The 27,994-nt window shown below is 38.5% G+C and overlaps 2 protein-coding genes across 4 annotated transcripts; one reads left to right on the top strand and one right to left on the bottom strand.

The window, feature by feature from the left end:
* Positions 1 to 36: 36 nt before the first annotated feature.
* On the top strand, positions 37 to 16,522 carry Kap-alpha3 (karyopherin alpha3). Its single transcript, XM_022080359.2, has 11 exons — positions 37 to 373; positions 4,929 to 5,031; positions 6,155 to 6,359; positions 6,448 to 6,608; positions 7,395 to 7,621; positions 7,997 to 8,122; positions 9,015 to 9,149; positions 10,196 to 10,300; positions 11,556 to 11,790; positions 12,245 to 12,336; positions 15,441 to 16,522. The coding sequence occupies exons 1-11, from the start codon at positions 308 to 310 to the stop codon at positions 15,534 to 15,536; spliced, it is 1,551 nt and encodes a 516-aa protein (XP_021936051.1). The 5' UTR covers positions 37 to 307; the 3' UTR covers positions 15,537 to 16,522.
* LOC110837820 (uncharacterized) lies at positions 16,475 to 23,384 on the bottom strand. 3 transcript variants are annotated; one of them, XM_022080365.2, is made up of 5 exons: positions 23,149 to 23,384; positions 21,893 to 22,089; positions 19,723 to 19,873; positions 16,828 to 16,911; positions 16,475 to 16,744 (listed from the first exon to the last, which is right to left on the bottom strand). In XM_022080365.2, exons 1-5 carry the CDS (start codon positions 23,218 to 23,220, stop codon positions 16,523 to 16,525), a joined length of 726 nt encoding a protein of 241 aa, XP_021936057.1. In that variant the 5' UTR covers positions 23,221 to 23,384; the 3' UTR covers positions 16,475 to 16,522. The 3 variants fall into 3 exon arrangements, with proteins under 3 accessions (XP_021936057.1, XP_021936058.1, XP_021936059.1); XM_022080366.2 differs by having other exon boundaries at positions 23,078 to 23,175; XM_022080367.2 differs by lacking the exon at positions 16,828 to 16,911.
* Between the last annotated feature and the right edge of the window lie 4,610 nt (positions 23,385 to 27,994).

Genomic DNA, 27,994 nt, shown 5'->3' with positions numbered 1-27,994 from the left:
ACAGGTCTACTACGATGCACATTCTTGAACGAGGTATGAAGATGGTTCTGAACTTTATAATCAACGACATGTTTATGATCAAGTGTGTGATAAACCTGGAGAGTGTGTTAAATAGTTTCGTAATTGTTATACTGCAATGTTTAAGTGCTGTCTACTAGAATTATACGTATATAGAAAATTTAACAGCACACCCGTATTCTAGCATTCATTGCTACCTAGTGAAAGCTCTCTGACGTCATAGGACCTTAACTCTAGTGGAACACCGGCATTTTGAGCGGAAGAAGGTTGGCTCGCGAATTAGTTAAAAATGGCGTCGGATCTGCAAAATAAGAATAGAATGCAAGTTTTCAAGAACAAAGGAAAGGATCAGGACGTAAGCAAGCATAAATTATGAGATAAAAATATAAATGCTTTGTTCATTATTATATGCTTTGATGCTACTTGATCAACATCATGTCTTTCTACAAATCCTGCATGGAAGCTAACCGAAGTTCAGAGCATGCATTCACAAGTTTTTCGTGTTGTAGACTTGTTGAGTTTTAGATTAAAGACCTGGGATTTTTGGCTGGTTTTAATGCTGTTATAGCTATGATGGACGTAGAAGACTGCCGTTCCCTTCTACGGTTCGAGGAGTCTAGGATTGGTTCATGCTTCAGTTTGTGAAGTTGATAATTTCGTGTGTATAGGAACCGCGTGTTATTCAAACATGCCAGTTTTAGGGTCCATTGCTACTTTAATGTGAGAAATGATACATGTCAATGTTAGCAATGTGTGTTTACATAGTTTTTAGGGTCCGTTGGTTCTGTAATTCGAGATATTGATGCATTTCCACGTTAGTAATGTCCGTTTACATCAGTGAGGATTCAGCAGCTTATAAGCTGATGAGCCTTGAATTATGTCCTAACAGAAGAATGTACGAAGATTTCTGTCTTCTGGGTTGTTGTGCTGTGTAGACTGGTCGATGTTAACCAACGTTTCAGAGGTCATACTGCCTCCGTCATCAGGGCGACGGAGGCAGTATGACCTCTGAAACGTTGGTTAACATCGACCAGTCTACACAGCTCAACAACCCAGAAGACAGAAATCTTCATACTCACCGCTATGAAAACCTCAAATCTTATAAAGTAAAGTTGTCCCACTATACACCATGTAGGCACTTAGGGGGAAAGGAGATACAGCTCCTGCTCATTCTTGACCTCAGCACTAGATGGGGGTGAGTGGTCAGCATCACACCCTAGCTGTGCTTTACCCCTTGTAAAGGACCGTGGTACCCATTGGGTAGGAGGCTGGCCCCAGAACTGGTCTGGACGCAGAAGCTAGAGGAAAAATCCTGTGCCCCCGGTCGTCCAGTCCATAGCCAGTCTGACTGACTGAGGCTCTGAAACAAATGCCAGTAAAATTAGTATTGTTTGGTCTTCTTAGGAAGTGACATATATGAAATGTAATCTTCCTGTGCATTAATTGCAGGAATACAGAATTTTTATACTTTAAATTTTTCTTTAAGTTTTCCTCATTTTGTTTTACAAAAATAGTTATAACTCAAGTCCTTATTAAGACAGGTTATTCTTGTGCAATTGAAAGCTCTTAAGTGAGGCTTTCATTTGGTATGCCACTCACAATATTTTAGTGTAAATTAACATTTTTCCTTTGTCCTTATTTATGAAAAATCCAATCACTAGATTTGTACAAGTTTTCCCACATTGCTTAGTGATCATTTTTCATATATATTTGGAAAGTATCATGTTGGAAAATGAAAGTGATGAGTAGATGTAATTTTTTTTCTTTTATAGTATGTGCCAGCAAATTGCATGTTTCAAGGTCATATTAAAATCATAATGTTTAAACATGAACAGTGTCGTCCAGGGAAGTGAAGACAGCTCAAAACTCTCAATTTAGCTAGTATAGCAGTGCTGTATTGTTGACTTTGAGCTATACTGTAAGTGGGGTGAAGTCCTTCCATGACCTTGAAGTATGCAGTTTGCTGATGGCTGCTGTCATGGTCTGATGTTCCTCTGAGTGGTTGGGTCTGATAAGTCATGTTGTGAACTGTACAGACATGTTGCAGGGCATCATGCCTCCAGACTTTCAGTTCACAGCTGATCTCTTAGAGTTAAGTGTATTTCCTTGTCTGGCAAAGTCTATAGTGGTTTTGTCAAGTGTAAAATTAACTTATTTTTGTGAGATTTGAAAATGGTTGCAAGTGCTGCACAAAAACTATAAGTTGTGTGTTGTAATCCCCTGAATGTCACAGTGTGAGTTCTATGAAAAATCTGTGACCTATTATGAAACAGGATGATTAAATAGGTGCCTATTATTCATAAAGGACAAAGAATCTCTGTAAATATTGGAAGGCTCATGCAGATTTGCCCAAAATTTTAGGATATGAAGTAGTAGTCACTTCAAGTCCAGAATGTGACATACACCAAAAGGAAAACTTGGACATTTTTAAAATTGAGCAGGACCATCTTTGTTTCTTCCTTGGACAAGACTCTGGAGTCGGAAGAGTTACCACTCTCCACTACATAGTAGTCGGAAGTAAAGTATGTGAAGGAAAAATTCAAGAAAGTCAAATGAGGTATGTTTACTATTCAGTTTAGCAGACTACAGTGTTAGCAGCAGTTCAGGAGAAGGTGAAGTGATAGCAGAGTAGCACGAAGAATTTCACATAACAGTAAAGAAGAGTGAAAAGATTCAAATTTTGATGGGTTTTTTAAAGAACTGGTCAATTAGGAAAATCCAGCAAGATTTCAAAGCCTCAAATTACATGGATTGGATGTCCAAGAAATTACTGGCTGGGAAAGGAATTTTGTCAAATCCAAATGTAAAATGAGCAGAGTGCTGCCTCCAGCAACAGCTGAAGTGAAACAGTTTTATGTGTCTGATGACATAAGCAAGATTATGTCAGGGGAAAGAGACTATTTCTCTGTTGGTTTAGAAGGCAAGAAGGTTTGTGAAGGAGGTTGTTTTCTGGGTTGTTGCGTTGTGTGGTATGGTAGAAGCTTATTGTGGTGAGTGATTCATCACCATGATGATGTAGGCATCAAGCACCTCCAAAATGTTGGTAAGCTTGTATCAGATGACAACCCAGAAGTCAGTCACTTTCATCCTTGCCACTCTGAGAAGAAACTACTGATATTGCGTAACCTAACAGAAGTCTACTTAAGTTTTAAGAAACAAAATCCTGAGAAGTTGCTAAACTCTCCAAAGTTTGCAGAGTTATGGCCAAAAGCTGTGTAGGCTGAAGTGAGTGGTGCACATGCATTTTGTGTGTGTGTTAAAATCAGAATGTGAAACTTGTAATTTTGGGTGCAGAATTATGTGATTTAACTGAAAAGCAAGTGTAAACTTATGACTCTAAATTTGTTTTTGTAATGGTGTAGTGTAAGTTGCTACCAGGGAGAATGTGAGATGTGTCTAGGGACTGAGAACCTAATCACAATTATTGAACAGAGATGTGGAGACCATAATGTAGACAGTATAACCTGCAGACAGTGGCGTACACAACCTGAAGGTTCATCACCGAATTAACCAAAGCCCTCCATTGGTCCCTGTAAATCTTTCAAAGAGTCCATCTGGTTCTGAGGCTCTGTTAACTTCTATTGTAACAATAGAGTTTTGACGTAAATACGTTTATACGGAAGGGTCATTCGGCAAAACAGCATTAGGAAAATGTGTAAGATCCATACCAACAGTGTGTAAATATGGACCGACAGTGGTCAGCTTTTATATGCGTCGTACAGTAGATAATATTGTTCTGTTAAAAACTTTTAGAATATCACAATTACTTATCTTATATAAGAATTATTAAGAAATCTGTGATACTGCCCTCCACTCTCTCCATTTTAGTTTTGATTAAATTGGTCATTGCGGGTGGACATCATGGTATCTTACAATTGAACAAAGTTTGACGTAAAGGATTCGTATTTATTATTATTGCTCATCACGTTAAGCACCCGCCTCTCGAAAACCGTAAGAGGTGGATCTGGACATATTGCGTACGAAATACGTATCACCTCTTGAGCTTTCCATATGTTTTCAGATTTTACATATCACAAATGGTTTAGGTTCTGCAAACATTTATTTATACAAATAAAGGCGCATCACACTTCACGCTACTGCTGCGTTTGCGTATTTACATCAGATTCCCCGGAACTGTGGTTCTACTGTCAATTTTTTACAGTGAAAGCTTGTTAGCCTTATGCCCAACCCCAAAGCTGGAGGACCACCACCTCTTATTGGCTGTCCGCGACTGCCAATTCAATATATTTGCAGCTAACCTGCATAGTTGGAGGCTGTTCCTCCAGTGGATTACTGGTAAAACAAATTTGGAGATGGTTTGGCAATCTTGCAGTGACTTTCTGTAGTCTTTTCTGAAAAGTTAAACATCCTGCTCTTTTACTCTTTCATAGTTTGTCATAATATTATTTATTTCTATAAAGAACTGTAGTAAAAGTAGAGGAGTTGCTGTTGTTTCTGACTTTTCAGAAAACCACTCCTTCCTGATACAAGATGAAGTGCAGGGTTTTTATTGGAATAGTGATCAGGTATCTCATCATCCATTTGTGGCTTAATCACAACTTGAAATGACAGAGCACATCACTTTTGTCTTTATACAGTATCAGATTGTTTGAAGCATGCCATTTTTTATTGTCATTTATTCAAATATCACCATTGGTCAATGTGTTTTTGGTGGCCTCAGTCAAACAAATTTATACAAATGTGATACTTCAGACATTGCATATATTTTGTATGCATGCAGTCACTGCCATCGGGTACAAACCCAATTGCAGTAAATAAATCTTAATAAAGGTATAAGAGAAAGATACATGCGAGGAAAGCATTTGGAATATGTCTGCTGTGATATGCATTCATTCCTTTCTCTGTAGTAGTTGGCATTTTGATGTAAGTTATGGCTTCTCTGTTTGTAGGAAATGAGAAGGCGGAGAAATGAAGTCACAGTTGAGCTCAGAAAGAACAAGAGAGAAGAGACATTGCAGAAACGAAGGAATGTTCCAGTAGCGGACTCTACAGGTGTGTTCACAACTTGCTGCTAATTTAGGCCGTTGACGTGTGAGTGAACAACTTACATGTGCAACTGCTGGGAGAGAGAGTGAATGTGGCTGCATGGGGAGAGACTTTGGCATTATCAGATTATATATGATTAAATTATTGTGATTAAAATTAAAGACAATGAAAGTTTTGATTAAATTTGTTCACTGCACATCGAATGCATACAATTTTATAAGTTTGAACCCGGAAGTGATGTAAGCATACAGGCGGTGTTGTAATTTGTCATTTGCACCTTCCTTGTATTTATCTGGCTTTTCTCATCCTTTCATTAATTACAGTTATATATGCTTGAGCATCCATATTGTCTGATAGATAAGTGACTAGCATCGATGTGAAAGTTATAGCACGGTAACGTTGTGCTTAACCCTTCAGTGTGCGTGCTTACACTGGTGGGTACCCATCATGCCTTTGTATGGCATTAATAGCAATAGCAGTTGGAAATGGATTGTGATATTCAAAAGAGAATCTATATTTTTTTTGTCATTAAAGCATACACAGTCCTGTATCTATTGTTAACTTTTGTTTCATCTTATTGTTATGTTTGATATTTAATTGAATGCATGCCAAGTTGAATGAGATCTGTGGTTGAAGTTCAGGGATTCTGGACATCTTATTAAAGATGCCAGGTGTTGGATTTGAATACTTTACAAACAAACAGCAATTACACATTCTCTTTTGCATAGTACAGTCCATTCCCAGTTGCTGTTGGTACGAGGCTACGACCTAGGAGACTGCCATTAACATTAAATCATGTTTTTCTTCAAATTATGCACACGTGTTGGTGTCTTTGTTTAACACATATTTGGCACACACAATAATTGTAATAAGTGGAAGGTAGCAAAGTCATGTATGGACAAATGCTAGGAAATTTTGAATGATTGGACCTATGATGCCAGCTGTATACTTACATTATCTTCAGTTTCAGATTTTGAAAATTTTAAGCACTTTAGTTTTATTGCACAGAGTGTACAGATATCACATTATTAAACTGAGTGTAACAATGTTTGGTGGGCTGTATTAGGCGTATTCAGACATTGAATGACAAGACTCATTGTAGACAAACATTAACTTGTACTTATTTCAGATGAAGATGACTTCGATAGAAATCTTGCCTCCACCAACCTGGAACAACTAGTTGCCAATGCAGGTAGTGACGATCGTGCTGTCCAGCTGAACGCCGTCCAGTCGGCTCGAAAACTCCTGTCCTCAGACCGCAATCCCCCCATCGATGCCCTCATGGAAAGCGGAATACTGCCAATACTGGTTCGCTGTCTTGATTACCATGACAGGTGAGTTCTCTGCCTCGATACAAACGTCAGCATGAAACCATTGAACGTGTAAAATGTTATGAAATTGATCCTGTGTTTGTTGTTGCAGTCCAGTTCTTCAGTTTGAAGCAGCGTGGGCACTGACAAATATTGCAAGTGGAACATCAGCACAGACACAGGCAGTAGTAGGAGCTGGGGCAGTGCCCCTCTTCCTGTCTCTTCTCCTCTCAAACCACCAGAATGTGTGTGAGCAGGCTGTCTGGGCTTTAGGTACGTTGTGTCAATAAGGAGGCACGTAGTGCAAGTGCATACTTTGTCTGAACTTGTGATCAATGTATTCTGTGTACTCCAATGTATTCTGTGTACTCATGTATTAAGAGTTAAATGTATTCTCAGTATTGTTCGTAATGGCTTCATCATGTGCAGAACTTTGTCAGTTTCTGATGCATTATCCTGTAGGAATTTGCACCTTTAATTTTGTATCTGTCTAGGACTGAACTACGGATCGTTTTTGTTGTTATTTATTAGTACAGTACACTTTGAATGTTTCACCAGCAAATTCATCTGTGTATTGAACATTGCAGTTGACTGGTTAGCATTGGGGGGGGGGGGGGGTCCTCAGGGTCATAATTCATTCTATGGGCTGCTTGTCCTTACTATTTTTAGGTGTTCTTAATGATCTAGCATGAGTGAAGAACACGTTATCCGTATATATGTATGTATGCCATGTTTTTTTTTAATTCGTCGTTGCACAACAGTGGGACCTCGGGTCACTGTGAAAGAATGGCCGAAGGTCATTGTTGGACAGAATTGTGCCTTTGGCCTGGGAGCAGGAAGTTTGGGACTAGTTCCTATGTCACTTGGATGTTTGCAGGGGCATCAGCAGAGTTCAATTCTTTTTTAATGCTGATATACCTTTTGTAGAACTATTAATTTGTGTAACAAATTTTAAAATGTTTGCCCTTCATTTGTAATAAGCCTATATGTTGTTCATCTGAAGGGTTTTAAATTCTTGTGTCTCATTCAATAACTGTAACAGAAGATGTAATTTTGCAGGAAACATAATTGGGGATGGCCCCCAGCTTCGGGACTATGTAATTAGTTTGGGTGTGGTCCGTCCTTTGCTCACATTTATCAAGCCTGAGATCCCCGTCAGCTTCCTGAGGAATGTAACGTGGGTGATAGTGAATCTGTGTAGAAACAAAGACCCACCACCGCCTGTACAGACCATTAGGGAGATCCTGCCAGCTCTGAACCTGCTGATCCATCACACCGACATCAATGTGAGTCTGAGGGGATGTACGCTGCTTATGTTTTTTGCGTAATGTCTTTGGGACAGGCTCCGAATGAATTATGTTGCGCACAGGATGATCTTGAGGGTTGTATTTGTAGTAGGTAATTGCAATCAGTCCTGTTACATATCTTTTGATTCTGTACTTTGAACGCTGACTGAAGATGTAGTTTATTATTTGCTATTCGCTTTGAAATATGTGTAGTGCTGTGATGTGTGAATACTTCTTGACAATTTTGAGATTAATTTCACTGTAAATATTATTTTCAATTATGTTGTTTAGTAAATTTGTAAAGGGTGTGGGTAGACTCCAGACACTTGAGGTTCAATTCCCAACAAGGGTATTTAGTTTGTTTCTTTTTCTTAGATATTAGTTGACACTGTGTGGGCACTGAGTTACCTGACAGATGGTGGCAACGAGCAGATTCAGATGGTGATTGATAGTGGAGTTGTTCCAAAGTTAATTCCATTGCTGTCACACAAAGAGGTTAAGGTATGTATCGTGATGTTATGTATTTGTGGTGTGTAGCCATAGTGTTTCTTCAGTGCTACCAAGCATCGTGGTTGAGTAGTTAACTCTCTTGCTTTGTATTTGGAAGGTTCTGGGTTCAAATTAAGCATGAAGACAGGCTGTACTGACTAGGGTGTTTCATCTTTTTTCCTCGGTCCTCCAGGCAAATGCCGGGAGGGTGCCTTAAATTAGGCCGTGATTGCTCCCTTCCATATCCTGTACAATTCACTGTCATCCTCACATTCAACACTGTATAGTCTGAAGCTACTGAAAAAGCATCGTTAAATAAATTATAAATGTATCTTCAATGCTACCTGCATTGCAGTAATGGAGAAATGGACGGTATGAACGTAGCAAGATTCCAAGCATTGTCTAATGCTGGGTCTTGGGAATTAGCTTGATACTATTCTTCAGTGATTGCTTATTGGTTACAGATAAATGAACGGTGCTAACAAAGCAGACGTCAGAGCACCATCTTGTGTTGAGTCTTGGAAATTTGTGTGGTATAATTCTTTAGTGATATATGCATTGTAGTTATGGAGAAATGTACACTAATAACATTGCAAGGTTTCAAGCACTATCCAATTTTGGATCTTGCAGATTAATGTGATGAAAGATATTTGTGAAGTTTTTGCCTTCTCTCATAATTCAACTGTGGGCATGTTTCTGGGTTTCATTAATGTAATTAATGTCACATGGTTTAAGACTGCTAGTGTCTGTTATGTACCACCACAACTATAGTGTGTGTGTATGGTATTTTATTTTGTTTATGGTTTGTTGTCTTTTTTGTCGTCCTCTTTTGTTATGATCTGTATTCATGTAGAGGCATTCTGAACTTGGTAATTTTTTATCTGGCAAGTTATTGTGATTACAGGTTCAGACTGCTGCTCTGAGAGCAGTTGGCAACATTGTGACAGGGACTGATGAGCAGACACAGGTTGTACTGAACTGTGATGCATTGTCTCACTTCCCTGCACTGCTCACACATCAGAAAGAGAAGATATGTAAGGTATAGTGAAAATATCCACAAATTAAACTTATTCAGGCTGAAGAGTCGACTGTAACATAATCTCAGTATTAGGGGACCTGGCTTCTTCGAATGTGTGTTCCGAAAAGAGATTGAGTAGAATTGGAGATATATTGCATCCTTGCTAAACACCGCACCTTATTCTTATGTCTTCCGAACAGACACCTTCCACCTTGATGTTAGCGGTTTGGTTCCAGTAGAGGTTCACTATGAGACGCAAATCTTTTCCATCAATACCAGTCCTTTTCAGGACTTCCACCATCCTATCGTGCCGTACTCTATTGAAGGCTTTTTGGTAGTCAGCGACACACACATATACATCACAGTTGACATCCCTGCAGTTCTGAAATAATACTTGGATCGAAAATAGTGCCTCCCTTGTTCCCAGAGCATTTCGAAATCCAAGCTGGGTAATCTTTTCTTCGCATAGCCTGTATATTTGTCTATGGATGGTCTTCAACAGTAATTTTTACAAGTGGATCATGAGGCTAATTGTTCTGTAATCCTCACATTTTTTTGCACTGGATTTTTTGGGGATAGGTATAAATGTGGATTTCAGCCATTCATACGGAATGTTTTCTGCATCATAAATGCAATTGTACACCTTCATCAACCACTTAATCCCATCATCATCTAACAGTTTCAACCACTGTTGCTAAAATTGTTTTCGATGATTTTGTATGAGGGGAGGGGTTTTAGTTTTTTTGAATTTTAGAAAATTTGTTGTTGTTTTTGTTTTATTGTACTTTATAAATAATAATAGTGTAACGATGTGACAAAGTTTCACAAATCTCTGGATGGAATACACAATTGTGAAAGCAGCATTAATCCATTGTGTTTAAACCAAATAATTTGTCTTGTTTTAAGTATGATAGTTATTATAGGATTTGAGACTTTCGTGGCGAGTACAATCAATAAAATCTTCTCGGTCAAACAGCTGTGTCAACCAGTTCTTCTTGCTTTGCCTTATTGATTGATGGCGATACGGCAGGGCAGACTAGAGAATTAAGATGCTTTTGTGTTTGCAGGAGGCTGTTTGGTTTTTGTCGAACATCACTGCAGGTAACCAGCTGCAGGTTCAGGCTGTCATTGATGCAGAATTATTGCCAAAAATTATAAGGAACCTTTGTAAAGTGAGTATTTCTTAGCTCCATTGCTCATGCTGTCTCTTTGTTCGTTTGGATTTGTTGTAGAGAGGTAGAGATAGATACAGGGCAAACCATCATACAGAACATCTCAGAAAGATTTGTTGTGAACATGAAGTGTAACAGCAAAATACAAAGAAATATGTATCCTACTCTTTATGAGTTTGTTTCATCCATGTGAGGTCAGACTGAACTAAACTTATTAAAGCCCATTGCTTCTTTTGATATGTACTTAGAGAAAATATTTAGCAAGATGTGGATACAAATGCACTTTAGTATGTTGTTTCTGAAATGTTTTAAAGTGGTCCTATCATATCTTTTAAACAAAAAGATTACAGCGTTAGATTGATAGTCTGTCTACACAACAATCCCTGATATGGCTTCTGTTTATTAAGATCCACTACATGTTTCAACCTTAATTGGTCATCTTTGGGTGGTTCGTTTTAAGTGCTCAAAACTTTTTTTTATAAGACAGCTAGATTGTGAACATATTTTCTGTTGCAGACTTCACCATGTTCTGGACTGTCTTTAGCAGCTTACCTCTTTAAGTAGAGTGGACAATGTGGATGTAGTTCTATTTAGCTACAACTTTACAATGTTAAACTGCATCTACATAATCTGCTCTACTTAAAGAGGTAAGCTGCTTAAGACACAGTTTATTATGTAGTGAAGTCTGCAACAGAAGATATAAATACAATTTAGCTGTCTTATCTGTTAGTTTTGAGCACTTAAAGAGAACCACCTGAAGGTGACCAGTTAAGGTCGATGCATTTAGTGGATTTTAATAAGCATTGAAACTATGATCAGGGTTGCTGTGTAGACAGACTGTCAACCTGATGATCAACACACGGCAGGATGCATCTCCTTTTTTAAAAAAGAGCTCGGCACTTTCTCATTCCTAATTGTATGCATTAAGATGTGGAATGCATAGGGGGATGCTGATGCATCTTGTATTATAAAAGAATGTTGGCTTTTGTGTGTCTGTATAACTCTTGGTTGTTGTAAACATTTTTGTACGTTTAAAATAAGTGTCATTTTCATGATAACTCAGCTTTTCTGAATCCTAACGTCTATGTTGTCAAGATTGCCAAAGTGATAAGATACGCTGTAGAAGACATGAGATTCCTGCATTTGTAACAGTACCAGAGATCACCTGAGGGTTTGTCCACGGGCTTCCAGAACTTTTAATTACCATTCTCAGCATTCTCATCAGCTTGGAATTGTGTGGGTGTTTTGTTGGTAGGGTGAGTTTCAGACACAGAAGGAGGCAGCATGGGCAATCAGCAACTTAACCATCAGTGGGAACAGGGAGCAAGTAGCACGGCTGATCCAAGAGGGTGTGATCCCACCATTCTGCAATTTGCTGAACTGCAAGGACACTCAGGTGATCCAGGTGGTGTTGGATGGCATTAACAACATGCTCAAGATGGCAGGCCCTCAGGTCGAGCAACTTGCAAATATGATCGAGGAATGTGGAGGTAATCTTGAGTGACATTCATCTTTCTCCTTCCTCACTCATTTTTCCCCTGATATGAAGATAACACATTTTTTCTTAATCTTTCAGCTTAAATTTTATTTTTTGTGTGCTATTTTGTACTCCCATGTCCATGGACCGGACAGAACAAAACCATGCAGAAGACTTTGGCATCAATTGATAAATTAGAGGATAATATTTTTGGACTCTGGCTCACTTGAGAACACAATAATAAACCTTCAGGGTTCATGAAAGGCAAGGAATTTCTTGATTAGTTGAGCAACTGTCAGCTTCTGAGAAAGGATTCTGCTCCATGGAGTTTGTTCACTTTCAAGGGGACCCTGTCCACTGAAACCCTCCAGTTCTGTGTCATGGCAGTGGATCCTTCTATGACCTCCCAGCCATAATAAGTGTTGAAACACTGTTTCTAATTCCTTATGTAATTCATTATGTTCTAGGGCTTGATAAAATTGAAATTCTTCAGAATCATGAAAATGTGGAAATCTACAAACTGGCCTATGAGATTATTGAACAATACTTCTCTGAAGATGTAAGTACACTAATGATTTTTTATTACATGGACAGCTTGGAGTTTGGGTTTTATATGAGTTTTCAGGGCAACGCTTGGGCAGTAAACCGAATGGCACCTAATATCATTTAGCTCCGTAACTAGAACGCCTGTAACCTCAAATGTGGGGTTTTGTGTGCTGTGTTGGTCATTAAGATATAAGTAGATACTGTTTTTTTTATTAGAAAGGCTTAATTGATCATATGCATATACTGTTTACAGTCGCCAAAGAATTGGGTTGCTGTTTTGTGAAAGTTTCATTTCTGCATCCTGGTCCATATATAAACATGTAATTTCCTTCATTGTGTGAAGTGCAATTTTACAAAATTTTCACTTAAATAAATAAAAAATTGCCAAAGCACACAACCCAGTTGTGCGTTTTCGCCGCCTCCTTTTCAGAGGTTTCCTGGTCTCTTAACAGTCACATAACTGCATTGTTAATGTCACAGGGCCAAAATTTCTGGAGGTGTACTGCAAAAGTCAGAATTTCTGTGAAAGTGGAACTGTTGCAGTAGTGTAAGAACAAGGGGAACAGCCCATTGCAAACAGTGGGACAGACATAAAAATATTTCAGCTGGTCTTGTATAAATTATATCTTATCCCAGAGGAAGCCACCACTGGAGGTTCACATTGTGTGGCCCACAGATGTGGTTTATGAGGTGCACGTGCGTCTTTGTAGTACCGTATTTACTCATCAATAACATTCAGTTTTTTTTCTTCAAATTTATGTTTTAAGATTAGGGTTCATGTAATAGATGAAAAATAATTAAAGAGGGTGGGAAGTGGCTTTTATAATTTGCACAGAATAGAATGTGCTGTAACATAAAAGCCAACTAACCAGAACATGTATGTAGACAAGACTCTTGAGTGTGTTAATAATTTCTAATTATGAATTTGCATTTTCTATTTCTCTCAAAGAAAAACTGCTAACAGTCATGCCATCATCTGACTGATTTAAAATGTGAGTGCGTTCTGGTTGTGAATTTCACATCTGCAATACAAATGACCAGTTGGGGTAGTTTTGTGTATTACATTTTGGTGAACACCAAAATGTAATACACAAAACACGTGGTCAGGGCCAGGTACTGTAACCATGCCACATCAAATCCCAAACTGAATAACAAACCCGTCATAATGAAAATAATTAAACCCCAACAAAACCACTAACCTCAGAATATGAGTTTGCTTCTTAATTTTCCTTTGCTTTTCAAAGACTGTGCAGTAATGAAACATTACCATTCAAATAAATGATTTTATATTAGTGCTTTAGTTTGGGTTTTAGATTTTCATTAGTTTAGGTTGGCATTTATTAATAGAGCTGACGAATCATGGGTGGTGGGTACTGCCACCATGCTGCATGCACGGCAACTTGTTAACTGTGTGATTGCAATTTGTGTTACGGAGATGTGAATTTTGCGTTTGTGGTTCAGTTTCATTACAAGATACCACCTGCAACAGTTTGTGTGACTGCCTGCCTGCCTAATCTTCAGACATCTCAACTACATAATCTTCAAACTCTTTTCACTGCCTATATTTTTATTTCTTGATTTTTTTAATTTTCAGATCAAAAAGTAAGGGTTTGTTTTTATCATCAGTAAATACCGAATTGTATCACTTTTGCGTGATAAAAAATAGTTTCTGTGGAATATTTGCATAATTTTAATAAGAGTGACAAATCAACAAATATGTTACAAGAAATAACTTAGTAATATGTAAACCTTTGTGACCACCATTTTTAATAAATTGTGAAATTTAAATAAATTTTCTGTGATGACAGTGAGTCAGTAAGGGTGAATGTGTCTGTAGGTCTTGAAATGGCGAGAGTGCCTTTTTGGTTGAATGATCGAAGTTAAATATTAACCACATGTCATTTTTCCAAATAGTACATCAGCCATCAGGTTATAGAAATAACTAGGTGACATGAAAATAGTTTGTTGAAATCAACAAGAAATTGAAAATGTTAATACAGGAGTCATATTTGATAAATGTAATTTCAGAGAAAGGCTTTCCTTACTCTAATACATATATGAATATAACTCACAGTGAGAAGGAAATTATTTTGACTTCAGAATACGTTAACAGTCTTGCCAACTCTAATCTACATATTTTCTTTCAGATATTATCAACATTCACAGAAAGAAAATGGTACATTGAAACAAGAAACTGTTCTCTTGTCATTGGTCTACTACGTACATGTACTTCTGTACTATGCAGCTTGACATGTGATATGAACATGCAGTTTCATTATTTCACAGCTTTCATGTATCTAATTGCAAAACTAGTATTTTTTCTAGACATTAGGTCAACATTGGCATTTTAGTAAGTGGTTGTACATCCCCATATGCTCATTTTTTCTTGCAATTTCTAATACTGTACAGAATTATATATGAGCCGGAATAGCTCAGTCAGAATAGTGACTAGCTATGGGCTGGACGGCCGGGGTTCAATCCCCGACAGGGGCAGAGGACTTTTCCTCTAGCCTCTGCGTCCAGACCGGCTCTGGGGCCCACCCAGCCCCCTCTACAATGGGTACCGGGGGCAAAGCTGGCCAGGGTGTGATGCCGACCACTCACCCCCATATAGTGCCGAGGTCAAGAAAGAGGAGCTATACCTCCACTCACCCCAAGCACCTTTAGCGCACGTAGCGGGACAAAACTTTACTTTACTTTACTTTTACAGAATTATATATATTTATTTATTTATTTATTCCCCCCCACCACCACCACCACCACCACCACCAACCTCTCCAGAGCATATAAGGTTGGGTTTACTTCAATTTGTAGTCCTTACTTATAGTGCCACGGTGGTCTAGCGGTTAGAACGCTGGCCTTGTAATCGGGTTCGATTCCCGGCAGTGCCCGAATTTATAACTTGTGTTGGGCAAGGCCTTGGTCTCCAGGGGTTTCTCCATGGCATCCCAACAATTACTCCATTCACACACAGAAGAAGCCAATGGCAAACCACTTCTGGATCATCTGCCAAGAACGTGTATGAACAGGTCCCAGTCCGAGAAAAGGATGGAAGGATCCTGTTCATATGGACCTGTCGTCAGACAGAACACTAAATAAAATACTTCTTATTAACAGGTTGAAGATGTCCCCACTTTGGTTCCCCAGTCTTCTGATGCCGGCTTCCAGTTTGATCCCAACACCAGCATACCAAGTGAGGGCTTCAAATTCTGACTGCGTGACCGTGCAACCATTGGTCATTTATAGGAGTGGCCAGCGTATACCAATCAAGTGCTGTGACTAAGTGGTTGTATGATACTGTGAGAAGATCTGACAAGCAGTTAATTGTGTTGCCCCAAGATTCATAACAGATGAGGAACATAGAGGTACAACTTCTTTTAGAAAGGTGTGTTATAAATAGTCAGTGGTCTTGCTTGGAAAATGCTGTATGTACCCTACATATATCAATTTTAATGTCCATCCAGTAAAGAAGCAAGTTTGTTTTAATTTATATGTTGAGTATTATGAGCTTTTTGTGCCTAAGTAATACATTGACAAACTCTGAGCATTACAAGTAGGGAGGGTAAGGGTACTTACGCCTCAGTCTCGACCTTGTTGATGCAGCAGCTCATTAGCCTCCAGAATGATTATGTTAATTCCCTTGTATATAATGAAATGTACTAGGTAACGTGTTCAGACCATTTTTCAGGCTGAAAGCATGTCATAACATGACATTAATTTTCTTAAAAATAAAGCATAAACTTAAGGGGCTATGCCATTGAACATTTTTCCAGTCACTAGTTAGACAGTGATTATTCAATTATGGTTACTACTTTCTCCCATTTGACCCAAGCAAGATGTACTTATTAATAATACGTTTTCATCAGCCGTCATGTTCTTATTTGATACATAAAAATGCTGCGTATTAGGGTAAACTTGTGGTTAACTATTATCTTTATTTAACTGTTTATTTACTAATGGCTTTTAATCGTGCATAACACTTGGATGTTACAGCGTTTGGTGATATTATGTACAGACTATAGAGCAATAAGCATCAACTATTTAATAGCTCTATTCATACGGAATTCTCATCAGATGACATCGTTTGTGACTTTTTGACTAAGGCCATGTCAATCGGTCCTTTGTGACTTAGTTTGATTGTAGATATAGCAAATTCTCCATAAGAATAATGAAAACAAAGACTTCACATCATCATGAAACTACTGGTGTTTTATTGTCTCCCTATTCGTGCTCCGTGCCTTGCATTCGCAGTACTCCCGCTGTAGTACACGGTCAAGTTGACCATCCTGTAATCTAATGGCACTATTGGCAGGAAAGCTGACTGCCAAATGAAGTCCTCCCCGCGTAAGAGTTATGCACCGTGGTGATGTGTCTACTGTCTGTTTGTCCTTGCTCTGTTGCATTCCAGACAGTGTGACTACCTGGAAGATGAAGTGAATGTTGGAATATTGGCAAGAAGCACATGCTTGAGCTTGTACATACACTTGCTCCTGCAAGTATTTACCTTTGTCACTTTGGTAGAAGTACGTGTTTGTGAAGCCCTGCGTTGGGGTTTTGGTTTCCATGGTACTCTCTCCTCTGATACGGACTGTGCAAGAAAATGTATGAAGGTTAGGCATTGAAAACATTTTGGTAAGGTTAATGTAGGTGTTTTTGATAAGAGCCATGCAAGCTCACTGTGCGATAAATGTAGAATTAGACACACAATACAGATCAGCTGTTGTGATTTGTACTCTTTGTTTGGACGGTAGACAAGCCTTTGTGACATGAAGTATGAACATTCAAAATACCTTGCTTGTAATTTTCTTTGGATAAGGTTTATGGCAATAAACCTTCAGATTTAGTAACTGCGGACTTTCTTGCTTAGCTGAGATCTTGTATAATGGAGGTAGCTGCTTGGGTGCATTATTTTAAGAGGCCTTCGTGAATTACAGTGAAACCTCTATCCATCGTTCCCGGAACTATCGTTTTCCCGGATGCATCGTCCGTTTTGTTCGGTCCCGAATACATCCCATATAAAATAATGTTACATTTTCCCGCTTCTATCGTTCCTCGAACTATCGTTTTATCGCATCGATCGTTCAAAAATCTTAGTCCCGGCCCACAATTTTCCCGCAATGATCGTTTCTGAGAAATTAAAATGCTGGGTTTTGAGATAAATTAATACCGAAAGACGCACAATGTTTTTGGAATACGCAGTAGCGGTAACCTGTTATGTCGCCCAACCAGCACATTCTTTTGGAATGAGGGTCAGCGGTGCAGGGGTGATATTGGAGTGAATGGCGGTGCTCATTGTCAGAAATTTTACGATTTTAATTAGGGTGCACTCATATTTCGTTCCAGCGATGCCAGATGGCATGTGCAGTGTGAATTTCTTCACAAATGCTTTTATTACAAGTACAAAGGAAAGGCTGGCGGCACTTTTCATTCTTCTGGTTCATCTCGTTTCCAGCGGTTCAGGGTCTTCTACAGCTACGTTTCGTTGAGTTCGGCAGTAATAGTATTTCCATTCTTCCTGTTATTGTCCGCAAAGGGGGTTGGAGTGGTGAGGAAGAGGGAGACGACGAATGCGAGCCCGAAGCTTTGCCGAGTTTTGCCGAAGCACACGCTGCATTGGCGAAAGTGAAGTCGTTCTTTTATGCGCTTAATATTAGTGAACGTGACGAGGAAAACACTTTGAACGTGGAAAGTGCTCTGTTTGGTCTAAAACGTAAAGTTTCGACAAACCAGTTGTCCATTAAAGACTTTTTTGGTAAAAAGAAGTAACTTTGAAAGAGAAACATTGTTTTTTTTAAATTTTTAATGCTTTCCCGCATCTATCGTTTTCCCGCATTCATCGTTTTTATTTCCCACCCCCGCCGAAAACGATGCATCGAGGTTTCACTGTATATTATAATTTGCGTAATATAAGTCTTTCAAAAATCTATACATTTATTTTATGGATATCTTCTGATACATAACCAGAGATGTGTTGGTGTACAATTGGTAGAATATGGAACATCTTGGTAATATTCTGTATTTACAAGAAAATTTAGTTTTACTGTTACATGGGTATACTATTCTGCTGTGTGGGAACAGTAGCGTTTGCTTGGCGGTGACATGAAACTTGTTGGGAGAAATGCAGCATAGTGGCAACCTGCTACTGAATTCTTCATGTAGAATTTGTTTTAAGTTCTGTAACACTACTGACCATGTTGTTCTTGGATGATGTGTGTTCCTATTTGTAGGTTTTTGTGTCTTGATTAATTTATTTGCCTGCGTTATTTAGTGGATCAGAAATATATGAATGACCAGTTGTAACTGGAGATTTGAATATGATCCTTACAGAAAGAATGTTTCTGTACCACAGGGTAAATACTGTTTAACATTATTTATTAACAAGCCCCCCCTCCCCCTTTGAGAATGGCTCTTGACCTTTGAATGATGGCAGGTAGAGTCAAATGTGTATCCATCTCAGCACCATTTGGCTCGTCGTCGTAACTGAAAAGTCAAGTCTGATGTGATTGTGGATGTGTTCCGTCATTTGAAGTAAGGTACTTGTTTGTATGTTGCTTAGCTGCAGGTCCTTGTTGTATGTTACTGCAGTGAACTGGACAGTCAGAGTTTGAATCCCAGCACAGATGTTGGCATTTTGTTCCTTTTCTGCCACTTTAAAATGGATTTGATGTCCACCTATTCATTCATCTTATGAAGGTGGGCTTTAGTGTTGTCAGTGTTGAACCTGCGGTTTCTGCTACCAGGGAGTTAGTTTGTCCACCTTTTTAGTGGGTGAAAAATTCTTTTGTCATATATACATGTGGCTGGAATCTGAAGCTTGCTACTAATCCTAGGTACTGCCAAGGTTAAAATGCGTTTGTGTTTATCTCCATGTCCCATATCTGCCTTCAAGGTGTGCTGGCTAATTTATTTGTTATTCTATTTCATTCGTGTTTGATTATTGGAACAGTCCAATTGTCTGAACTAGGTATGTTCCCTGTTTAAGCAGGCCATGCTTCTGAAAATGTCTGCAGTGGATTTGGTCATTCTTGAATGATGATAGTTATTATGACATTTGGAATTTTTCATCAAAATGACAGCAAGATGAATGTAACAAAAAATGCAAAATGAGAGACAAACACAGTACAGAGTGATTGTGAAGCATATGATATTCAGATTGTCAGGAGTTTGTGTTTTGTTACGGAGTCCAAAATTGTAACCGTTCTTTCACAAGTTTTTTTCAGTCTGGTTCACTTCAGAATTCTTTTTATCCAAGATTAATTTTTACACAAAATTATCACTGTTTAATTCTCTCTTGAGGATAATGAACCACAATTTTATTGGAATTTTTTTTTCTGTGTGCTACATAGCTGTCCTATAGCATCTTCCTTCATTACATATTGTGAAACTCCTCCATACATACCTTGATTGGTTTAATTTTCTGTGGGTTGCAAGCCAAGCAGCGGCTCTTCCTGTTGGAGGCTTCATCAGGAGAGCTGATTGGAGGAGAGGCTTGTTGACTGCGCGAGTCACTCCTTGCAGGCGAGTAGTAAATGCCCACTCTCTGCAGGAAACTATGAAGAAGAGACAGATGTAGGATTTGAGGTTTTCACAGTGGCGTGAGTTTAGATTCAACTCTTACCACTAAAGTTACAGGTTCTCCAGAACACCAGTATATAATGAGAAGACTGCATGGTGCCATCAACCCAGAAGATTGCAATGTAAAGACAGATAATTTGACTCTGCACATTGAGAGGTGCTGATACACAGGAAGATTACTTTGAAAATTTTTCCATTATTCTGTATAACATCAGTCCTGAAATTTTAGGATTACTGCATTAAGTGGTTTCCATGAGTAAATACTTTTTAATGACTGGTATTTACTGTTACTCTAACTCCATTAACAATGACAGAAAATAGAGGCCCTGGGCTCTCCTCTTTAATGTATTCTTTGCACAATTTCTATGACCATTTTCCTCGTGTGACTAGAGTACACATTTTTAAAAATTAATTGTATATTTTGCCATATTTCAAATTACAGTAAAGTTTTTTTGTAGACTCCTTTTTCTAACTCCAAGAATAACTAAAAACAAGTCTTAAATTACTAAGAATAATGTATCTCTCATAGTTTGTAATATAGGTATATGGCATTATTGTCTTACCTTTATGCTCAAAACCTGTCACTTGTAATGGGTCTCCGTTGCGCAGAGTCCTTGAGAAACGTATATAGGAAACTCGCAGCTAGCCAAGAAATTGTCAACATTTTGTGGAACTAGAAAGTTTATTACCATGTTCACAAGAACCTGTCACTGATCCATGTGTTGAGCCAGATGAAAGCAATTCACAACCCTGTAGACCCAATTTTTTCCAGCCCCCTGTCTCTTCATCCCTCTGTACCCAAATACATATTATCATTAGCATCCTCTTATCAGACACATGCAATTTTTGTACTTCCCTTAACCTGGGAGACGAAATTTCGTGTCCATACAAATAAAGAGGAAAAATCACAGTTTTGTATATTTTAATCTTTATGTTTTTAGATAAGAGGAGGGAAGAGAAGATTGCTGCATGGTCATTTTCCTTGAATTTAGTCTACTTTTAATTTCCTTGTTAATGCAATTTTGATTTAGTGCCATTATTTCCAAATGAGCTAGGGCAGCTCAGTATGTTGTCTATGGACTAGGTGATGGGTTCTATCCTTGGTTGGGGCAAAGGATGTTTCCTCTAGTATCTGCTTTCAGACTGGCTCTGGGGCCCTCTCAGGTTTCTGTCCATGGGGTAACTGGAGTGCTTTCTCTGGGGATGAAGTGCATCTAGGGCCTGATGGAGACTACTCACCCCATCTAGTGCTGAGGTCATGGTGTGTAATAGGACAAATATACCTTACTATGGTTCCCAAATATTTGAACTTGAGACATTTTTCAGTGGATTTATTGCCTTGTAGGATTTGAGGTTTTCATGGTGGTGAGTCTGAAGATGGCTGTCTTCTACCAGACTACACAGCGCAACAACCCATAAGACAGCCATCTTCAATTTATTGCCTACTGTTAGAAAAGGCTTGTAGCTTGGTTCTTATGTGTTTACTTCTACACCAATGTTCTTACTGGCATCTAATAGAGAATTTTTGCTTTTCTTTATGGCATATGTGTTTTTACCCAATAAATTAACATCATCAGCACTGACCAAAAGCTGATGTGTCTCATTCAGATCCAATTCCTCTTTGTTTCCTTGAACTTTCGTGATGGCATATTCTAAAGAAAAGTTGGAAAAATAGTGATAAAGCATCTTGTTTCAGACCATTCTTAACAGGAAATGCATCATACATGTTTACTTGTAGACTTTACTGCAGCTTTCATTTAAACACTAGTTTCATGGGTATAACAAATTCAATGAGATTTTTGTATGATACTTTCCTTTGCACCAAATCAGATTTTCACGACGTCTCTAGTTAATGCGAAGAAATCAGAGAAAAATATAATTTTAAGTTGGAATTCGTGTCAGAAGAAAATACGAGTATTATCTAGATTGCATTCACTAATTTTGATGTTTAAAAGTAGTAGTTTGTGGGGTGATGTAGTGCAGGGATTCATTACCTAGGAGGTGGGGTCACCCAGTGATTGTCCAGGCGACTGGTCTGTGTGATGGTTCCCATGCGCTGAAGCAGTCTGTAATTTTCTTGCTCAATTTGTGTGGTGCGTTCCTGCTCTCTCTGCTGTTTCTTGAGCTTGCAGCACACGTGACCATGTGTGGGCGGTGGTCGTACGTCGATGGCAGGCAGGGCAGACTGAACCTTTTGGAAATAGTAACTTTGTTCTTATCCTCGGCAGGACCTCAAGGGGCAAGACAACTGGATTTTTCTGTTAAGATGAGCTCTGCCCCATTTCAATTTCAGACAACAGTAACTGGCTGAATGACTGATTTTCATTAAATTAAACAAGTCACTGGAGATCTTGACTACAATAATACAGACATGAACTCAAGGGAAAGAGCAAGAACAGTGCAATTAAATGTGGGGTTATCGTGGACTTCCATGTGGTGACCTTTGAAAAGCATACACAGTGTTTGTTGGATTGGTCCCTCAGAAAAACATTGCTGTGCAGACTTTATTTTTTGTCTTTGTATCTTGGGGAGTGATGTTTGTGTCGTGACATATTACAAACGTCCATTTTGTTGTGACAGGGTTTCTACATTATGATGACATTGCAATTATAAAATCTGGGAAAAGTGGTTTGGATTTGAATTGTGTATTGTCACTTCTGTCTCTTTTGTGAGGCACAAAGATGTTAATAACAGGGAATAAATTTGAGATAAATCATACTTCTTAAACTGCAAGTTAAGATCATAATATGCATCACCTAATGGGCGAGTGCTACTAACAAGTATCATCATTTTACAAGATTATTCTTATAAAACTGATAACTGATTTGATCACGAAATACCCAGTTTTTATTTCTGGATCCTATCTTGCAGCTATTGAATCCATTCCATGCCCTCTTTCCCTAATATCCTATCAGTGATGCTGAGTAGTGATCACCACGTTAGTAAGTTATGTTGGAAACCATTTTAAAATTGCAGTAAAAGTCCTTTTACTGTTTTGTTGAGGAGGGTTGCAGTTTATTGACTAAGTCAGCTGAAACAATAGTAATTACATTTTAACTGATTCTTAAGGCATCTGGTTCGAATCCCAAATTTTCTGACAGGTCTATCATCGCTTTCCTCAGCCCTTCTAGGCCAATGTGGGATTAACCCTAAAATTGATATGAATCGAGTCCTCATACCTCCCTGTTCATTATTCACGGTGCAGCCATATTTGATTTGACAGTACATAACCTCAGCAGTTGATAGATACCTTCCGCCTGTGGTGGTTATAGCGCCGCTGCTGCCACGGTAGTATCAGAAGCTTCTCGCGTCTTGTCAACATTTCTATAGTCCAGGCTCAACAGACAATCTACTGTATTGTCTGGAGACTGCAACGCACTATTTACAAACCGTTCCTAAGCAACGTAGCACACCTGATCGATCTATTTAAATTCCTTTTCGAAACATACAGAACCCTGATTTCGGTTGGTAGTATGTAGGAATTATGGAAGTATTATATCACCCAAACTGCTTGACGTGCGTTCTACAAACGTCGACCCAGGATCTGATGGCCCTTCCTAAAGTGGCAGTAAACACTCTGGGATCGGCGGTTGTATTTTGCTAGAGCGGCCAGCTTGCTTGCTCAAACCAGTGATGGAAGCGTCTACTGTTTGTGGTGCTAATTGACTGACTGCAGGAGCAGTCTGATTTAATTCATATGATTCTGATATTTTCCTTCAATCACATGGTTGCGCATGCGTGTTTGTTTCGTGTATGCTTGTGCGATACCGGTAGGCGCAATAACAACATGACAACAATTAAGAAAGTCTTGTGGTCGTAATTTCTGGATTTTTGGAAAAGATAACAGGATCTTTCGTTTTGATTCCCGACAGGTAAAGTATTTTCTTCTAGCCTCTGGGGCCCAGCCTGTCCAATGAGAGCCGGTGGTAGAACGCAGCCGAGGCGTGATACTGACCACTCACCTCCTAGTGCCGAGGGAGAGAACAAGTAGGAGCTATATTTCCTCTCCCGTAAGTGCAAACATTGGCGTGTAACGGGATAGTTTCACCGGATCTCAGCCATGCACAAATATTAGTTATACGAAATTATAACTTTAAAGATAGGAGAGCACGAAACAATTCAGACAAAATAAATTCAACGAAACTAGTCGGAGAGAAAACAAATGCAAATACAAAAATACATGCTGAATCCATAGTGGAAAATCATTTCAAACAGTTGCAAAAATTCTGAACGTATCAAATTGAGAGTGACTCCATAACTAATTAATCCCATGGCGCAGAGTCTTGTTGAGAAGCTGATAGTCGCTAGTTAGTCTATAAATTTTACTTCACACTCTAGTGGAAATTAAAGTTGGTTGGATCATTCTGTTCTTCAAACACAGTTTTTATTCCCTTTATGTGGGACTTCAGAGCAAATTTAAGGAAGAAGCAGGCTGTATTTTGCTGACAGATAATTTGTAACATTGCTTGTACTTAGGTTTTCCTTCTTTGTCCATAATCTGTGGGCTTCATATTGTAGGCCTACACATGACTACGTTGTTTCTTATTAATTTATTTTTTGGTCTTTGTGTAATATGTATATTAGGGCCCAACCATGGAAGCCACACGAAAATGCGACGCGTAGGCAGTGCCATCGTAACAATGTAGGCCTATTTCCTAAGATAAATATTATTTATATTTTTTTATAATAGTAGGCTATTCCGAGTTGCTGATTCGAAGGGATTTTCGACAAAAATCTGGATATATTTTTTCCTTTCTACGAGCTACGTTCACAGCTCATCGTAACTTCTTAGATTTACGTAAGTATCCTAATAACAGGTTCATTGACGTGTCTGATATACTTCTCTGAAGTTCTTCATTGTATAGGCTAATAGCCTGCCTCAAGTTACACAGTTGATTTATTCTCCTTAGGCCCAAATATCCTCCTGAACATTGAGATTTCGAACGTTTGTAATGTGCAATATCACAGAGCCACTAGGTCCGGCTGCTTTCACTTGTCTCTGTAGCTGTGAGTTCGCCGTGGTGTCGCGGCAACTTCTCCGACTCGCGTGTGAGGCGGGTTGCTCATATCCAGCAGGGGCCACGTGTTGTTATTGGGCTGTCTCGCGCTGTCAGAAAAATTTGCTCTGAAGGACCATATAAAAATTATCCTGGTCTTTGACTCAAGGAAAGAGATTGGGGGAATTCCCATCCTACTTTTTGTTGTTTTGTGTCAAGACATATATTTTCTAGATATTACTATCTGAATGTGATGCTATCATTGGACATTTTGACACTGCACTTTTAAATTGGGATAGAACATTCAGTCAGGTCACGACCGCTTCCTTCAATATCCTTTTTAATTCACTATTTATTAATCAACACATCATGTGACAATGTCGGCACACCTTAATATGTTTGAGTTGAAATATACAGGAAACTAGTAGGAAAAGTAGAATATATAATGTAGCTCAACATTTATATTCAGCAGAAAGAATTTACAAACTACGTGCTAACTCCCAAGCTGTTAAAATAATCTAACGTTTTATTTTATTACACTTATATCAGTAGAAGATTGACTGACTGCTAGAAAGGAAAAGTCTGTTTGAAATCAGTGTGTATTATATACATTAATAATTATTCATGAGTCAAGGCAAAAAGTAAGTATTTGTTTTAGAGATCTCCGACGCGACATTGGAACACTGCTGTTGCCATGGAAATTACTCGGTCCCTCGTAAAAGTTTAAGCTACAGAATAAACGAAACTTGAAAATTCGACGATGTATTCAAGTTGTGAGAAGAAAATTTCAGATGGAAAATCGAATAAAAAAATACGAATTGTTACTATTTTTATATGTGAAATCTAAGTAAAACAACGTATCATATTAATTGCATGAACCAGCTGACGACTCTTTAAGGATGACGCATAACGATACTAACACGAAAAGAATTTAATTAAAGAATTTTCATCACGATATTCTCAGGGCTCTAGAGGTGGACGGTTTTTAACGTTGATATCTACTTATGAGTTTTCACGGTGTCACAACCCAGAAGAAAGTTGTCATCTTCACAGCCGTGAAAACCTCAAATCCCTCAATTTTTGAAATAATAAAATAGTACCGCGAGACACCGGTTAGAACGCTGGCATTGTAATCCTGGGGACCCGGATTCGATTCCCGATGGTGCCCGAATTTATAACTTGTGTTGGGCAAGGCCATGGAGTTTTCCTCCGGGGGCTTCCCCGGTTTCTCCGTGGCATCCAAACAATTACTCCATTCACACACAGAAGAAGGCAATGGCAAACCACTTCTGGATCATCTGCCAAGAACGTATATGAACAGGTCCCAGTCCGAGAAAAGGATGGAAGGATCCTGTTCATATGGACTTGTCGTCAGACAGAACACTAAATAATAAAAAGAAACCGCCACACAACACAACACTTTGTAACTAGAGTACATGCATCAGCTATTTTAACAATCAGTAAATCTGAATTTTGTATTTATATATTTTATATGATTTTCAATGCAAACAGTATTAACCAATTGATCTTTCTAATGGTGATCCGTAGTATTTTATTTGCGGTACAAACTGGAGTTTTAAATTTTATTTAGACGAGTTTCGACTTCAAAGCGTTAATTTACTTGAACCATTATCACAAAATATGCAAAGGTTGTACCAAAAAATTCATACAGTAACTGAAGGTTTAACACAAAGAAACCAGAAGCCGTAATTTCAATATTCGTCTCGCTTAATTGTGAATAAAATTTAATGAGTTCCTCTATTGTTTCTTTACCAAGATTCTGGTATAAGAGTAGATTCTGTACGTGTGACATAGTTATGTTAGGTTCCTCGCTAGCAAGATGACAAGATAACGTCATTAGTGTCATCAGCATCGCACAATATACACACCACAGCATCGATTCAAACGAATTAATTAATCCTGAATAGTCGTCATTATCATAGAATGTAGACTGATAATAGAAAATTGAGTGCAATACAGTAACAATATTTATAAACATCCAGAAACTTAGTAAAAGAATTGGAAAGCCATAGAAAGAGCAGATGAGGCGAGACACAGACTTCAGCTCTGCTAAAATTAGTCTGCATTCGAATACTTGATTTCTGGACAAGCGATTTCTGTGTAGTTGAGATGGTAAAATATACGTATCGACGTACAGGAACTCCACTGCTTTACAAGTCTGAAACATCGTCATTGGATGCTTTAGATCGTCTTCAGAGGCTCTCATAAGAAAGCGATTAATACATTTACATTTGTCTCTCAAAACCAAGACCACAGTAGCAACTTGTATTATTATCAAGGATACGCACACACAGCCTAATAATTCTATAACCAATGAGAGGCCAGTCCAGATTGTGAGATCACGCGAATTGTATAGGCCTATATATATTGCAGCTAAAATACCATTCACTAAAAGAACAAAAATTATTTCGAGTAAAACTAAAATTTTAGTTTTTCTATATGTGGTTGTGACGTTCACTGTTTTCGTAAACGTATTGGTCATGAGTTCTAGTTTATTAATAATCTGAAATATCTGGTGCCTTCTAAAAACACTGCACATACAGAGAGAAATGATGCATGTCACATTGAGTGATGTAGCTTGTACAGTGTTAAGAACAGTGATCTTTGTAGTATTTCCGGAATTGGAGTTGGATGACAGTTGTAGATAACTGCTCGCAGAGTACAGAATGATCCACATGCATGTCCATATAAGTGACCATGGAATCGTACTTTTACATCTGTGTTGTTTACCTTCGAGGACTGAAAAATATGCAAGTCCGAATACACTTGATACATAATGAAGTGGTTTTATAGCGGATATTAAGCTAGTATTTTCAGCTAAAATCTTCATGGCTACTAGCTTTAACTTACGTGTCTTGGTAATAAATACGATTATGGCATCAGTTTGTAACAGAGACGTATCACCAGGTTGTTGTTATCGATCTCGAGAATTGACAGATTATGCGACGTATATTTGTTCGAATTATTCTGTCACTAGGCGTGGTTTGTAAATTGAACCGTTACTGTCAGAGGACGAACCTTCCTGCACGTTAATTTGTCATTGATAATTTATTCAGCTGTCACGGGTTGGGTTCTCTT

The sequence above is a fragment of the Zootermopsis nevadensis genome, unplaced genomic scaffold (genome assembly GCF_977971745.1).
Source record: "Zootermopsis nevadensis isolate Lab colony 2312 unplaced genomic scaffold, Znev_1.0 Znev_ptg000022l, whole genome shotgun sequence".
In the NCBI taxonomy this organism is placed as follows: Eukaryota; Metazoa; Arthropoda; class Insecta; order Blattodea; family Termopsidae; genus Zootermopsis; species Zootermopsis nevadensis.
Note: the sequence above shows the minus strand (reverse complement) of the source record. Positions and strands in the feature narration are given on the sequence as shown.

Bases quoted from the DNA above. Each gene is read 5' to 3' on its own strand.
- Kap-alpha3 (XM_022080359.2), top strand. From the start codon at position 308: ATGGCGTCGGATCTGCAAAATAAGAATAGAATGCAAGTTTTCAAGAAC. The intron at 5,032-6,154 runs GTGTGTTCACAA...TACTTATTTCAG, and splicing joins TCCAGTAGCGGACTCTACAG to ATGAAGATGACTTCGATAGA. The intron at 8,123-9,014 runs GTATGTATCGTG...TTGTGATTACAG, and splicing joins TGTCACACAAAGAGGTTAAG to GTTCAGACTGCTGCTCTGAG.
- LOC110837820 (XM_022080365.2), bottom strand. From the start codon at position 23,220: ATGTTGACAAGACGCGAGAAGCTTCTGATACTACCGTGGCAGCAGCGG. The intron at 22,090-23,148 runs GTATCTATCAAC...TATTTCCAAAAG, and splicing joins ATAACCACCACAGGCGGAAG to GTTCAGTCTGCCCTGCCTGC. The intron at 16,912-19,722 runs GTATGTATGGAG...TTTCTTGCACAG, and splicing joins AGAAAATTAAACCAATCAAG to TCCGTATCAGAGGAGAGAGT.